The sequence below is a fragment of the Lepidochelys kempii genome, chromosome 4, assembly GCF_965140285.1.
Source record: "Lepidochelys kempii isolate rLepKem1 chromosome 4, rLepKem1.hap1, whole genome shotgun sequence".
NCBI classification, from domain to species: domain Eukaryota; kingdom Metazoa; phylum Chordata; order Testudines; family Cheloniidae; genus Lepidochelys; species Lepidochelys kempii.
This window is the reverse complement of record NC_136383.1, coordinates 97,168,610-97,182,291: the sequence shown is the minus strand read 5'-3', so window position 1 is coordinate 97,182,291 and position 13,682 is coordinate 97,168,610. Positions and strand designations below refer to the sequence as shown.

The window sequence follows — 13,682 nt, the reverse complement described above, 5'->3', positions numbered from 1 at the left end:
GCCTCAAACATTGTGTTGTAAGAGACTCATTTCTGTGTACCATCTCTGAAAGTACCTAAATGTAAAATAGTTGTATGTGTACTGTACTGGGCATTGTCCACCTCTCTCCCTAGCGTGATCCACAGTAAGAGTTGACTACAGCCCCCAGCTATACAGCCTGACTTTTCAGCTGAATCTGTGAAAACTCATGCATTTAGCTCTTTGGGTACCTGGTTTAATATCCAGTATGTTGACCAAGATGACATCTGTCGCATATACATCTTATATACCTGAATCTCTAGGTAAATCGAGGGATGGGCACTGGCTCAGAGTAAAGCTTAACTGTGAAATCTTAAATATAAATTTCCAGATTTTTCAAACTTCTGGTTTTTTATTAAAATTTTAAAATGAGATTTGAGTGATTTGACTATAGTTATTTATAATTTTAACTCAGTGTTTTGTCTGGGATTCAACATAAATTCCTGCAGCCTCTAACTCTAAGTGCACATTGAATTTGAATTGAGTAAGGCCCTCATCCTGCAGTGAGATTTCTGTGGTCAAATATCAGCATTTCTAGATCACCATTGACCTCTGTAGGGCTCTTTGCAGTTGCAAGCCTCTTGGCCTGGATCTTATTGCAGGATCAAGGCCCAAATCTGCCTGGTGACTTAAGGAGTATTTTTTCTATCCTAATGTTTTACATTTTTGTTAAAATTGTGGCAGTGCCCTCAGCCTAACATGAAGAAAAGTTATGCTAGTGCTCTTCAGATAATATGAACTTTAGAGCTAAGTTTAAAATATATTTACAAAATTAATTGATTAAAATTGGGGAAAATATTTTTTATAAATTAAATGGCCACTAAAATTTGGACTGTTGTTACTAAAAAGTTAAAAACAAATAAGCTTCTGCTTTTGTAAGTTTGTACATCATTTGGCCATTTTGCTAGAGACCGAAAGCCAGCGGAGGGAACACACATTGAGTAACCAATCTAATTCGCAGAGCGATGCTGACATTAGACACTGGTGATGCTGATGGCAAAGAAGAAAAGGAGGCAGACTTTAGTTGGCTTTTATTTAATCAGAAGCAAACGTAATCTTTTGCAAAATGAAAAAGGACAAACTACTAAACCGGGAAATGTTAGTTCCTGATTTCTAAGAAAGTATTATTAAGAAGAGGGAGAGTGTTAAAATACACATTAAGAACTCTAAAAAGAATATGAATGGTATCCCATTATAAATTGCTGCACTTCCAAGTTACTCATGCTTGTGGTTCCCAGTATTTTTGTTCCCTTTGTATGGTATTAGTAGAGCACATCGAACATAAGTAAAAAAAGACCCAGATTTCAGTAAAGCCATTTTCAAACTTCAATTTTAGGGCAGCAGCAATGACTCTAAGGACAGTGTTGTTATCATTGCAAGCACTGTTGGCAGCTGCAGAACCAGACGATCCACAAGATGCAGTAGTGGCAAATCAGGTAAGATGTTCAGTGAACTACGTAAAACAAAAACCTTTTATTAATTATCTTCCTCTTAAAGGGACCTTGTCTATTAATATTTCATACCAAATTTAGTTTTTGGAGATAATAGCGTTTATAGATTTTAAGGCCAAATGACAAACTGTTTAAAAAAACCCTGCTCCTTTGCTATTTTTTGCAACCCCGACAGTGCAGCATTGAGAACCTGGAAGTGATCCTGGTTATTATAAAATCAAGTTTCACTTTTGTTTTTCTCCTTATTTAGTCTGAGAGAAATGCAAAGAGTAAACAGCATAATGAAAAGTTACATTGAATTAAAAAAAATTCATCTTAAATAATCTACAGAGTTATGAAGGAAGCATCCTATGTATTTGATGTTTGCAGACTCTAAAATTAACTGTTTTAGTTAATAACCTAATTGATATTAATAGAATTGTAGTTGTCTTGTAAAACTGTCTGTCCCAGTATACAGAGACAGAAAGTAGTGTTAGTTTGAAAATAGCCTTAGTGTAATGTATTTTACTAGAACTCATGTGTGGCCATTTAAAAATGTGTTGAAAACTAGATACAATCAATCCACAAGTGAACATTTTGTTAACTTTTGTTGAACAAAGACCCAAACATTGCTTCTGTAAGTCAGAGGGTAAAAGGTGAAGGTCGTACTTCACAGTGGCAAAGAAAAAAGCTGAGTGCTTCCAGTATCTAGTAAACTTGTACATCTAACTTACATGTGAACATCCTATAGAGCAGGGGATCTCAAACTGTGGGTCAGGACCCAAAGTGGGTCGGGACCCTGTTTTAATGGGGTCACCAGGGCTGGCTTGAGACTTGCTGGGCCCCAGGGCCGAAGCCTGAGCCCCACCGCCTGGGGCCAAAAAGCTCAGGTTACAGGCCCCCTGCCTGCGGCTGAAGCCCTTGGGCTTCCGCTTTGGCCCCTTGCCACAGGTGGTGGGCTCAGGCTTTGGCCTCCCCCTCCTGGGGTTGTGTAGTAACTTTTGTTGTCAGAAGGCGGTCACAGTGCAATTAAGTTTGAGAACCCCTGCTATAGAGTATGGTTAAAAGTGTGGAGTCATACCTGTGAAATTCTGGACAGGCAGTAAGGGTGCCAGGATGACAGCTGAGCAAATAATGGGCATTTTGGTTCATTGGCAAGTCCAAAAAAATCAGAAAAGTCAAAGAAATTGTTGCGGATTGAACAAAATAGTTTATTTAGTTTGAAGCATTTCTTTTATTTTTAAAATACAATTTACAAAATGTGAAGCAAACAATTGAAAATACCAAAACTGAACATTTTCAGATAACTTTTTTTACCAAGTCAGTTTTGGCAAAACGTTGTAATGCCACTACATTTTGCCCAGCTCTAGTCAGGTCCCCCTATCTGATTGTCACTCTAAGCTAGCAGGCTTTTGAAAGATTTTACAGTAGTTCCCTATTATGCCAAACTGACTTTCAGAAAAAAGCAGACAGACCAAATTGAGATCAGTGCTTCGCTACCTGGGAGAAGCTGTTTGAGAACTACACCGAAGTTCCTGCTCTCAGTAGCAGGTGCAGACGTCCTAGAAAGCACTGATATAACGATGTTGTAATGCTTGCTGTGTGAATGAATGCACCCAAGCAGTTCTCTCAGAGCCTGAGTTGCTGTGTTCATGCCTGAATTGTTGCAAAGACAAGCAGGGCTACCATATATTTTGTACAAAGCATGTCTGCACCAGTTTCCTTGCTAAATGTACATTCATCCTTGCTCTCACATTGGTGGGGGTTTCATTTTTGGTTAAAATAAAAACTATTGCTCCAGCAATGACAACTGAAATATTATTTCCCTCCCTACATACTGACAGTGGGATTTATAAGAGCAGTCAAACAATCTTCTAGCAATATGGAGGGTGAAGAGGTTTTATCTTCAGAAATGAAAAACCTTTTTGTAAAGTTCTTCTGTTGGGCTAAACCACTGAGTGCTGAGGAGCAGTGCTATGTGCTACTTCACACCAGGGTTTTATGGTGGGCTGGTGGGGGCATGCCCAGTGATTCTGTGGCTCTGCTGTTGTAGGGAGGATTTTGATGCCCCCATTACCTGCAAAGATCTGCAGAAAGGTAATTTTACTGGGTTTTGCAAAGGTATAAGGATTTAGCTCTTAATTATAACAGTTGATGTTTTTACATGCAACTGTCACTAATGTGTTAGTATAAAGAATAAAAGTTAGCAAAGAAACTAATTTAAATATAATTTGTTATACAAAATAAATACAAATATACTTATATAAAATATATTTCATATATTTACAGATTAAACATTCACAAGGATAATCCCTCACATGCTTGTTGGAATGTCATTTTCACAGAGACTAGGTGGTTAGGTAATATCTTCTATGGGACCAGCTTCTGTTGGTAAAAGATGCAAGCTTTCGAGCCACACAGAGCTCCTCTTCTGGTCTGGAAAAGGTACTTCCAGTGTCACAGCTAAAATACAAGGTGGAACAGATTGTTTAGCATAAGCAGTTAGCACATATTCTAAGGGACCATTCAAGGCGACAGCCTGTTAACATCCCTGCCATCATATGACAAAAAGAGGGAGTTAGTGGGTTACAGCTTGTTATAATAGGCCATAAATTCAGTGTGTCTGTTCAGTTCAGGATTTCTAGTCTCTAGCAGAGTTATGAATTTAAGCTCCCAGGCTCGTCTTTTGAAAGTGTTGTGCAGGTTTCCTTTGAGGATGAGGACTGTATCAGGTGTTAATGGGTCACTCTATCTTGAATGGTCCCTGAGAATGTGCTTGACTACCCACGCTAGGTTTCAGAGTAGCAGCCGTGTTAGTTTCTAAGGTGCCACAAGTACTCCTTTTCTTTTTGCAAATACAGACTAACAAATTTATTTGAGCATAAGCTTTTGTGAGCTACATCGGAATGCATCCGATGAAGTGAGCTGTAGCTCACGAAAGCTTATGCTCCAATAAATTTGTTAGTCTCTAAGGTGCCACAAGTACTCCTTTTCTTTTTACCCATGCTAAACAATCTGTTCAGTCTTGCAGTTAGCTATACATTGGGAGTACCTGAAGGAGAGTTCTGTGTGACTTTTGGTCTCTCTCACCAACAGAATTTAGTCCAATAAAAGATATTACCTTACCCATCTTGTCTCTCTAATATCGTGGGAGTGATGTGGCTATAACTACACTGCATGTTTTCTTATAAACATTTTAAATTCATGAATTTATTTACACGTGTTGAATTACCACATTTCCATGTAATAGACATAGGGTTCCAGCTACGCCTCCTGCAGATGATGGGATTTAAAGTCAAGAAATGTGCACAACCAAGTCTAGTTTTAGAACTTTGCGGCTCTTTTAAGTATAGTACAGCAATCAAAGGATCTAGATGTAGATGCAGATGCAAATTTTTTCTTCTAAATTTCTTGGCCATTCAATCAAGAGCCAGATATTTACCAGTAACTACAGACTCTTGTGCATGTTCTTGAAGCACTAAAACCTAGACTTGAATAAGGTTGTTATGCAAACATTCTCTATTAAACAATTTTAAACTTTTCCTCTACTCAAAATGAAGCCTAGAAAGCAAACAAATGAACTAATAGTGTTCTGAAATATGTATTTGAAAATATAGCTGAAAAGAAACCTTCATGGATTTATTTTTGGGTCTCAGAGAAAAAACAGGCAAAAACTTTAGGATGCTATTAATAGTTTAAGTATTTATTTTTTAAAAGACCAAACCTTTTTTGTGAATATTTGGTTTGTTTAAACTTTCCTTCAGTTGTAATGACAATACAGTGCTATTTATTGGCCACTTCATGAAGTGGATTGCTTCCAGTTTAGGGGACTTCCCTCAACCTTAATATAGTCATCTTCATCTGTTACCATTGCATTTTTTAAGGAGCATTGCTTCTTAAATTATTGTAATGTATAATTCATTTTGAGATTATACAAATGACACAGATTGTAAGGTCTTTGGGACAGGGACACACTTTTTTGGGGCAATGGAGGTGGTGTATAGTGCCTACCACAATGGGGTTCTCGTCCATGACTGGTCTCCTAGGCCAGTGGTTCTCAACCGGGGGGTACTGAGAGGTTTTCCAGAGGGTACATCAACTCATCTAGATATTTGCCTTGTTTTTCAGCACGAGCGAATCAGTACACACTAAAATTTCATACAATGACTTGTTTATACTGCTCTATAGACTATACACTGAAATGTAAATACGATATTTATATTCCAGTTGATTTATTTTATAATTTATATGGTAAAAATGAGAAACTTGCTTTAAAAGTATGTAAATTTCCAATTTTAAAAACTGTTATTAAATATAAGGATTACTAAAACAGGGCGCTCCTATCTTGCTGATCTGAAAATGTAATTTGTGACAAATGAAGCATACCTCAGCTTTCGAATGCCTGACACAGGCTGGAAACTTTCATTGTTGTTTTAAGGTAAAGTTCTATTACATATGAGAATTTGTTTTTTGGCAGTATTAGTGTAAACACTTACATCTTCCACACAATTTTTCTAGTAAGTAAACCTACCTTCAAAACAGTGGCAGGCCTCCAGCCATTTCCATGTGACAATCTGTTTCTCAGCTCCTTTTTTTGTCACCAATTATATCAATTTTAGATATGATATCAATGATATCAATTCTACTTCCCAGGAGGAAGTCTAGTAGTAAAATGGCAACCCTCATTGAGACACTGCAGACCTTTTCTCAGTAATGAAGGTTCTAAAAAAAGACTTTTTAAAAAAAAATAATTGGGGGAAACGCTGTAAGAAATATAGTGTGTGTGCAATTCAGTGAACATTACAACACAGTGAGTTAGTTTCTGCTCTCAGCTACACTGGTTATGCATATTGCGTATCTGGACAAACATCAGTGTAGTTACTCTGGCTTTATGTCAGTAACTGAGCAGAATTTGATTATACATGTAAAATATATAAACTGTCTTATCAGAATATAAATGCAAACTCATTGTTATCTGATGCTTGTGAGTAATGTTTGTGTAGGTTTGAATCCTCAACAACGAACCAAAAACTCGAAATTTCATTTTGGAACTACGACTAATTACAAGATTTGAAGATACTATATATAGAAGGAATTACAGAATGGAATTTGCCAAAATCAGCTAGCCTTTTAATTGGACTTTGCTAAATAGTTATATGGATTTACTTTTTTCTCTTTTTGTATAGTACAAACAAAACCCAGAAATGTTCAAACAGACAGCTCGACTTTGGGCACATGTGTATGCTGGAGCACCAGTTTCTAGTCCAGAATACACCAAAAAAATAGAAAACCTTTGTGCTATGGGCTTTGATAGGGTAAGTATGTGTATATATATGTGTACTTTTTTTTTTTTTTTTTTTACAAGTTAGGGGCAGGGCAGCTATATATGTAATATGAGCTATAGCTCAAATTATAATAAAAGGTTTGCTATTTTCATAGCCCTCAATAAATCTGATCAGTTTATTTTGCTGACTGTTTTTCTTGGTGACAACGACTGGATGTTTAACATAGGATGTCTTATGTACTAATAAAGTACTTAGAAAAATCTGTTCATTTAATTATAAAATGAAAATTACTATGCTTTTAATGCTAAAAATTCTCAGTTGAGACTGTAACGACTGGTAATTTAGCAAATATAGATCTTGATAAATGTGTAAAGTTTTCAGTCTGACTTTCAGTGCTACAGCTGGGTTTATGTGAAGAGCAACTTCACACCCTGAAAAATCTCACTTCCTTCATTTTGTTTTTACAGAATGCAGTAATAGTGGCCTTGTCTTCAAAATCATGGGATGTAGAGACTGCAACAGAATTACTTCTGAGTAACTGAGCCATGTAAAGAGCTGCTTCTGTAGTCCAGCTTGCCCTTTCTGAGGAGCATCACCATCTGTTATTTTTAGGATTCTATATAGATTCTCTTTTAAAACTGGCGCTCTTGCCTGATGATGCTATCTAAGCACTATTGGAGACTGAAAAACTGCTCTGTAAATAAAGCTAATTAAACGTCTGTGTAAATTTAAAAGGGGAAATACTTTAATTTTTTCTTACTAAATATTGTAAAAATTCTTTGAGCTCAGCTAAAACAATGGGGCGGGGGGGAACATGCCTACTTTAGTGTTTAGCAGTGTGACCAAGACTAGCAGGAATTTGCTTCAGGATTTTGATTTAATTATTCAGATAACATTGAGTGTCAAAGTCATCAAAATTGTTAGTGTCACTCATCCATCTATCTTACTGTTTTTAACATGGATCCTATGTGCCTGTGGATTGACCTATATTTGCATGCTTGTACTTTACTAGACATTTTAGATAGGGTAGCTGAAGAGAGCACCATTTAAGTACTTGAATGTTCTTGTTAACTTTTTTTCTGAAAGCAGTTTCAAGATTTATCAAAAGTTCAAAATGGTGACCTGTTCAGAACCTCTTTCTTAGTCAGGTGACTGGGAAATCTGCTTATTTGCCCTCTCCAACAACACACACCTAAAATATCATTCTGGATTCCCTTCCATAATCTGTGGGTCTGGGTGCCATTAACAGTAGTTTAGTTGCCACTTTAAATGGTATATTTTGAATAACCAGTAAATGTGTTTAACCATCATACTTGCTACACAATCATAAAAGTTTGGTATGTCTGGACATAGCACAAAAAAGTGGAGCTGCTTTTTGTTGTTTGTTATATAGAGGTCAGAACTCCTTCAATAAATTTGGATAGTATAAATTCACTGGATTTGGGGGAAGAACAACTGAACAATTCTCGTATACTGAGAATTTAAAAAAAACTAATGAAATATTTTTCTTTGAGTACTTGCTGTGATGCAATCAGCTGTTTTTTGCAACAGCTTTCTAGCTTTATTTTGAGCTTCAGTATAAGGATTGCTTACCAGGTACTTTAAAAATTCACTCGTTTGCATTTTTCCCTAGTTGATACATGGAGGCTGGTGTTGGTGTTCTTACTGTACATACTTCAAATGCACATAGAAGTAGAAGTGTGTTCTCAGTTTAACTTTCTTTTGGATTGATGTTTCTGATAAACGAGAACTGAAATTACCTTCGCTTGTAAATAGTCAGTCTTTCTATTCGTATTAAAATTACATTTCATCCTGAGTTTAAAAGCTTGAAAATTATTAGTTTGCAACTTCAAACAGTAGTACATCCATCTAAAGAAAGTTGTCATGTCTGTATGGATACAGTTGGATACTTCTGAAAATACATCAGACATGAAACTTTCAGCTAAAATAGAAACTGAGTAGAGACTGGGGATTGTGGATGATAGTGTACCATAAAAGGTTTCTTTTCCGTGACTGTCTTCTCTTAAGCAATAGTCTAATAAGTGGGGGGAAATGTACATTCATTTTGCTTGAACTATAAAATGAGCTGTAACAGTGTCATACTTCATAGACGATCCAGTTTGTAAATGATACTGGAAGCAATGGGGAATATTATTAAACACCTGGAGCAAAGTAGTAGGGGGAACAGAACTAGAAAATAGAGATGGAAAAGACCTAACTAATGCAGGATTACTCCCTGCAGTAGTCTATCTAATGTGTTCATACTTTAAAAATACTTGCAGAACACAGATAGTAAATTTTTAACTCCCATCCGTGCAATACTAAACACAGTTGCTATAGTCTTTCTGTACTGCTTTCTAAGGTTTTATTCATTGATCATATTTCTTGGATTTTCTTGCAGTAGTGTAAGTCATTTTCAGAGATGCCAAAGGAAACAAGACTTTTTTTTGTTGTTTTTCCTTGATATTTATTTATTTTTGTTAACAATTAAAAGCTGCTACTGCTCAACTGGTTTGTTAGGTAATAGCTGGAAACAGTAGAAAACTATGGCAATTTTGCCATTTGTGTTAAAATCTCAAGTTACTGTCTTTTTCTGTTATGTATAGTTTGATAAGAACATTTTGATCATTTCATTTACATGTTATTTACCCTGGTGGTAATTGTAAATGGCTGACTACTACTTTCCCTTGTTCTGCACTGCTATTTATCAAAGAAAGGAACTTGGAAATCATTGGGGGACATAAAACTTAATTATAGCCTCTGGACCTGTCATTTTGATAACAGGATTAGTCTCTTAGAGAGGACTGTGAGCACATCTCAAATGATAATCAGAGCAAAGTTTTCCAAGCATATAAGGGAGGGGATGGAATGGGGGGAGGGGGGAGAGAGAAGAAAAGAGTGGGGAATTGCTTTACTTCATCACTGTTACCACTGAAACAATTCCCCATCATGGATTTTCTCCTGCTATTTCCTTCACCCAGTACCTCATTTTCTTTGTGGTATTGCAAACTGTTCTCCTAATACAGTTCTGTTCAAATGCCAGTGTGTCCTTTCCTCCCATGGATTTAGTAACTAAGGTACTTGACTCAGTGCCAGCTCGGATGCTGCAGCAAGGAAGTGTCTTGAGCTGGATGGGGAAGTGACCCAATATTAAGCAGACATTCATAATGTGAGGTCCCTATGAATTTGAATCCTTTGTAAGGAACATTTTTCTATTCTTGGGTAACTAGCAGAGTTGAATATAAGGTTATGTTGTACCAGATTAGTGTAACTGCAGCCAGGGATGAACCCTAGGAATCTCTTACTGTTTGGGTGTTTTAACATAGTAACTTTGTAAAGACTAAATTGTAGTTCCGTTTTTTTATGACTGAACATCTCTATATTCAGGGCCCTGTGCATTCACGACTGTGGAATTGCTATACAATCTACTCCTGCTGCAGATTTGTGCAGCACATTTACACTTACAGTTTAAAAACATCTAGGCATTATGGCTGCAAATAATTTCTAAATGTAAATTGATGCCTTGTCATCTTCCTTAGTCTGCAAGCAGACAGTTTAAAATAATAACTGTGAAGTCTGAACAACCCCATTTATCTCAATAGGTGTTAATGCTGTAACTTAGTGACTCCCTAAATGTCAGCTAAATTTCACTGCTGAACATTTTAGCACCATCTAGTTAATGTAGTTTATCAGTTGTTTTCGGATAGTGTTGTTGGTGAACAAGAAATTTCAGTCTTTTCTTGCCCCTCACAAATTTTGAAGTAGCTTCTGACCTTATTCAGAGGCAAAGAAAAGTTGCCTTTCCTATTGCCAATAGCTTCAACTCCCTCACGGGTGCCAAAAGGTCCATTTATACCCCATCTAGTTGCCAAAAACCCCACAATTTTTAAGTTCTCAATATGAGAAACTCACATAGGGAAATTAAAACTTATGGACAATATAAAAAGGACACTACTGATGTTACACCACATTTAAGTAAAAGGCTCCATTTTCTGATTTACCTGAATTTGCCACAAGTTTCCAGTCTCAGAGTACTGCCTAAACTAGGGGCCTTATAGCAGAATTTAGGTCCAGCTTGCCACAGAGTACATGGGGCCTTGACTGTAATCAGTCAGGCAGTATTTATTTATGGAATTAGGTACTACAAATTTTGTTGAACTTAAAGTTTGTTCTTGATTTTCATTGTATTTAACTTTTTTCTTTCAAGTAAATTAGGATTGGGAACACTGATGTTTGCATCTGGTGTCTGAAAGGAGAAATTCATTAGCCAAAAAGAGACTTATCTTGAAACAGCAGATCTACATTCTGTGATGTGGATAATGGAAACACTTAAACTATGCAAAATTAACCTTCATAAAACAGCTGGAAGTCAGACCTGGCAGGTGAGAGAGTACAGATCACTTATTTAATGGAAAACAAAATACGATTTCAGGTAAAAGCTCTTGTTTACTGTGGTGGCTGTCATTAATATGAAGAGGTCAGCTTTCAGAGCCAGGGGCGGCTTAACTGTGTGCATGCCCATTGCTTGCTTCCTATGGAAGCAACAAACAGAGCCTAGCTTATTGTTAGAGACAAGCCCAGGAAGGGCCAATGTTAACTAAAACTTACTTACACGGCTAAAATATTTTGAACACGGGTTCAAGGGGGACAAATGGGATTAGGTGATTGTGATGTTGGAGTGGAAGGGCTTCTCTACACACACATTTAGTTCTCAGCAAGCTGGGGTATAAACCTATTCTGTACTAATAGTTCCTTACTGTGCTTTGAGCTACTCCAGTTTCAAAGCAGCATAGCTCCAAGTACTGTAAGGAACTGTTAGTACATGATAGATTTATACCCCAGCTTGCTGAGAACTAAATGTTTGTGTAGAGAAACCAAAGACTCTTAGTAGATGTGATCATGGATTGTTTTGTAGAACATGTGACAGCAATTGGCTAAGCAGAGGACAGTTAAAAACGTTCATTTTCCCATGCTTTTTACTACATCACAATAGTAAAACATGAAGTAAAGCTTTTCTGGGAAGAGCATGTAGGTGTTTTCACTGTTAATAGCCTAATTTTCCAAATGTTGCTTTGGTGACAAAAGTGTTATCATTTGTCTTCAATTAGACTGCTGATCCATATTAAACATATTTCAGTAAAAACATATACTATGACCTTCCCACTTTTACTGTTACAGCTTCATTAGCTGATGCATCATTAGACATGCAAGGTATGTGTTGCTTCTCATTTGGTTATTTCAACTATAATGCTCTGTAGGCAACCTCAGCAACTTTACTTTTCAGATTTGTTACCCATGGACCAATTGTTGCAAATAATTTGCACTGTACTGTGACGTTACCTGCTTGTGGGCAGCATAAAAAATAGCTAGCCAATTGCTTATGAGGCTGAACCATTCACTGAAAACGTAAGTTGAAATACCTAACTCTCAGATGAGGAAATGTACTATGAAAGTGCTGTATTATCCGTTTTACAATTTGCAACAACTGTTCGTGCTGAAGGATGCTGCTATCATAGGAATGCTGATTTCAACTGTTGAAGAATCCCACTTGTGAGATACCTTTTCCATCTCAAATTTTGATTTTTTTAAAAGTTAATAAAGAATACTGGAGAAGGTTTGTTACTGAGCATTTAATTTCCTGTAAAGGGTGAGTGGGAGTGGGCTGGACTGAAGCATCAGTGTTTTTTGTCTTGAGAATAAAAACTACACAACACTTTTGTACACAAATGATTTTTTAAATAAATACACATTTTAAAAGATGTTGATTTTCACTGGGAATGCTTAACAATAAATGCATGTTTCCCTGAAAACAGTTTTCATCTGATTTCTGGTTACACTTCTTCCTCAATCTGAGATGGACTGGGAGGCAGTGCACCATGTAAAAAGGGGGAATGAAGTTCAAGGTAACTTTGATGTCAAAAAAAAAAAAAGGCTTACACATTTCTTGTTCAAGTAAGATAAATCAGTGTAATGAGGTGAAACCAAGGTCAGAAAAAAGCATGTACATTGCAGCTAGGACCTGATGAAGCCCTAGAATACTATAGCTATGGTAACTAAGTTTTTGACTTTCCTGCCACCATTCCATTAAAAACAGCAGTGGCACATCTTTCTGGAGGAACGATATAGCTAACTTGTCGAAAAAACTTTTCTAGGCTTTTTTCAATAGACTACTACTAATCCATGCTCTAGTTACACATCATCATATAGGTGGATTGTTCAGTTTGGGTAAGCTGTATTCATTTCTTTATATGGAAAAATGTGACAGGCCATCCTCTCCCTGTGGATGTTGGAGATGAATGGCTGGCTGCTTCATCTTTCAGCTGTATGAAAGATCTGATAGAGGTTGTGGTATTCCTCTAACTTTCCAATAAAACAGCCAGCCAGTCACATTAAAATAAAATAGAGCTCTTTCCCTCCCACTCAGTCAGTTCATCATCACTGGTATACAAAGGCTAACCTAGTACTTATGAACTCTTTATTGTTCACGTAGGTCCCACTGACTGTTCCTTTGTTTTCATTATAGCATAGCACCAACTCTGTCATAAAGGTTAAGATAAACATGCAGAGATGGAATGGGTTTGGTCTTGTAAATTCTTTCAAGATTCTGCAACAAGGGCTTGAATTCCTGTAGTGCTGGATTGGTAAAGTAATATTCTAGGAGTCTAATTCAGGTATTTAGTGCAAACAAGGTGGCTATACTGTCATATTTGGGTGTGTGAACAGGGTAGGAAAGCTGGCATAAGAGGGTAGGGAAGAGTTTTGTTCCCTTTTGTGTGAAGTGTTTAATGTTCGTATGTTACACATCCAATCACAGAGGTAAATGTTTTATGAGTTTCTGGTATTTAGTCATGGCTCTTGCTAAATGTGCTGTGAAGCACACTTCCAGGGTCACTGCTAATGCAAGGATCTGAATTAAGTCACCTTTCATCTACTGGTTGTGACTACAGAG

At 36.8% G+C, this 13,682-nt stretch overlaps 1 protein-coding gene across 6 annotated transcripts in view; it reads left to right on the top strand.

Moving 5' to 3' along the window:
* The window catches only part of UBE2K (ubiquitin conjugating enzyme E2 K), a 58,421-nt gene extending 50,954 nt beyond the window's left edge, over window positions 1–7,467 (top strand). For all 6 annotated transcript variants that reach the window (XM_073342248.2, XM_073342249.1, XM_073342247.1 and 3 more), the window contains 3 exons: window positions 1,355–1,454; window positions 6,635–6,763; window positions 7,201–7,467. In XM_073342248.2, coding sequence (XP_073198349.1) covers window positions 1,355–1,454; window positions 6,635–6,763; window positions 7,201–7,275 — 304 coding nt within the window. In that variant the 3' untranslated portion in view covers window positions 7,276–7,467. The remainder of the gene's footprint in view (window positions 1–1,354; window positions 1,455–6,634; window positions 6,764–7,200) is intronic.
* The last annotated feature ends 6,215 nt before the right edge of the window (window positions 7,468–13,682 follow it).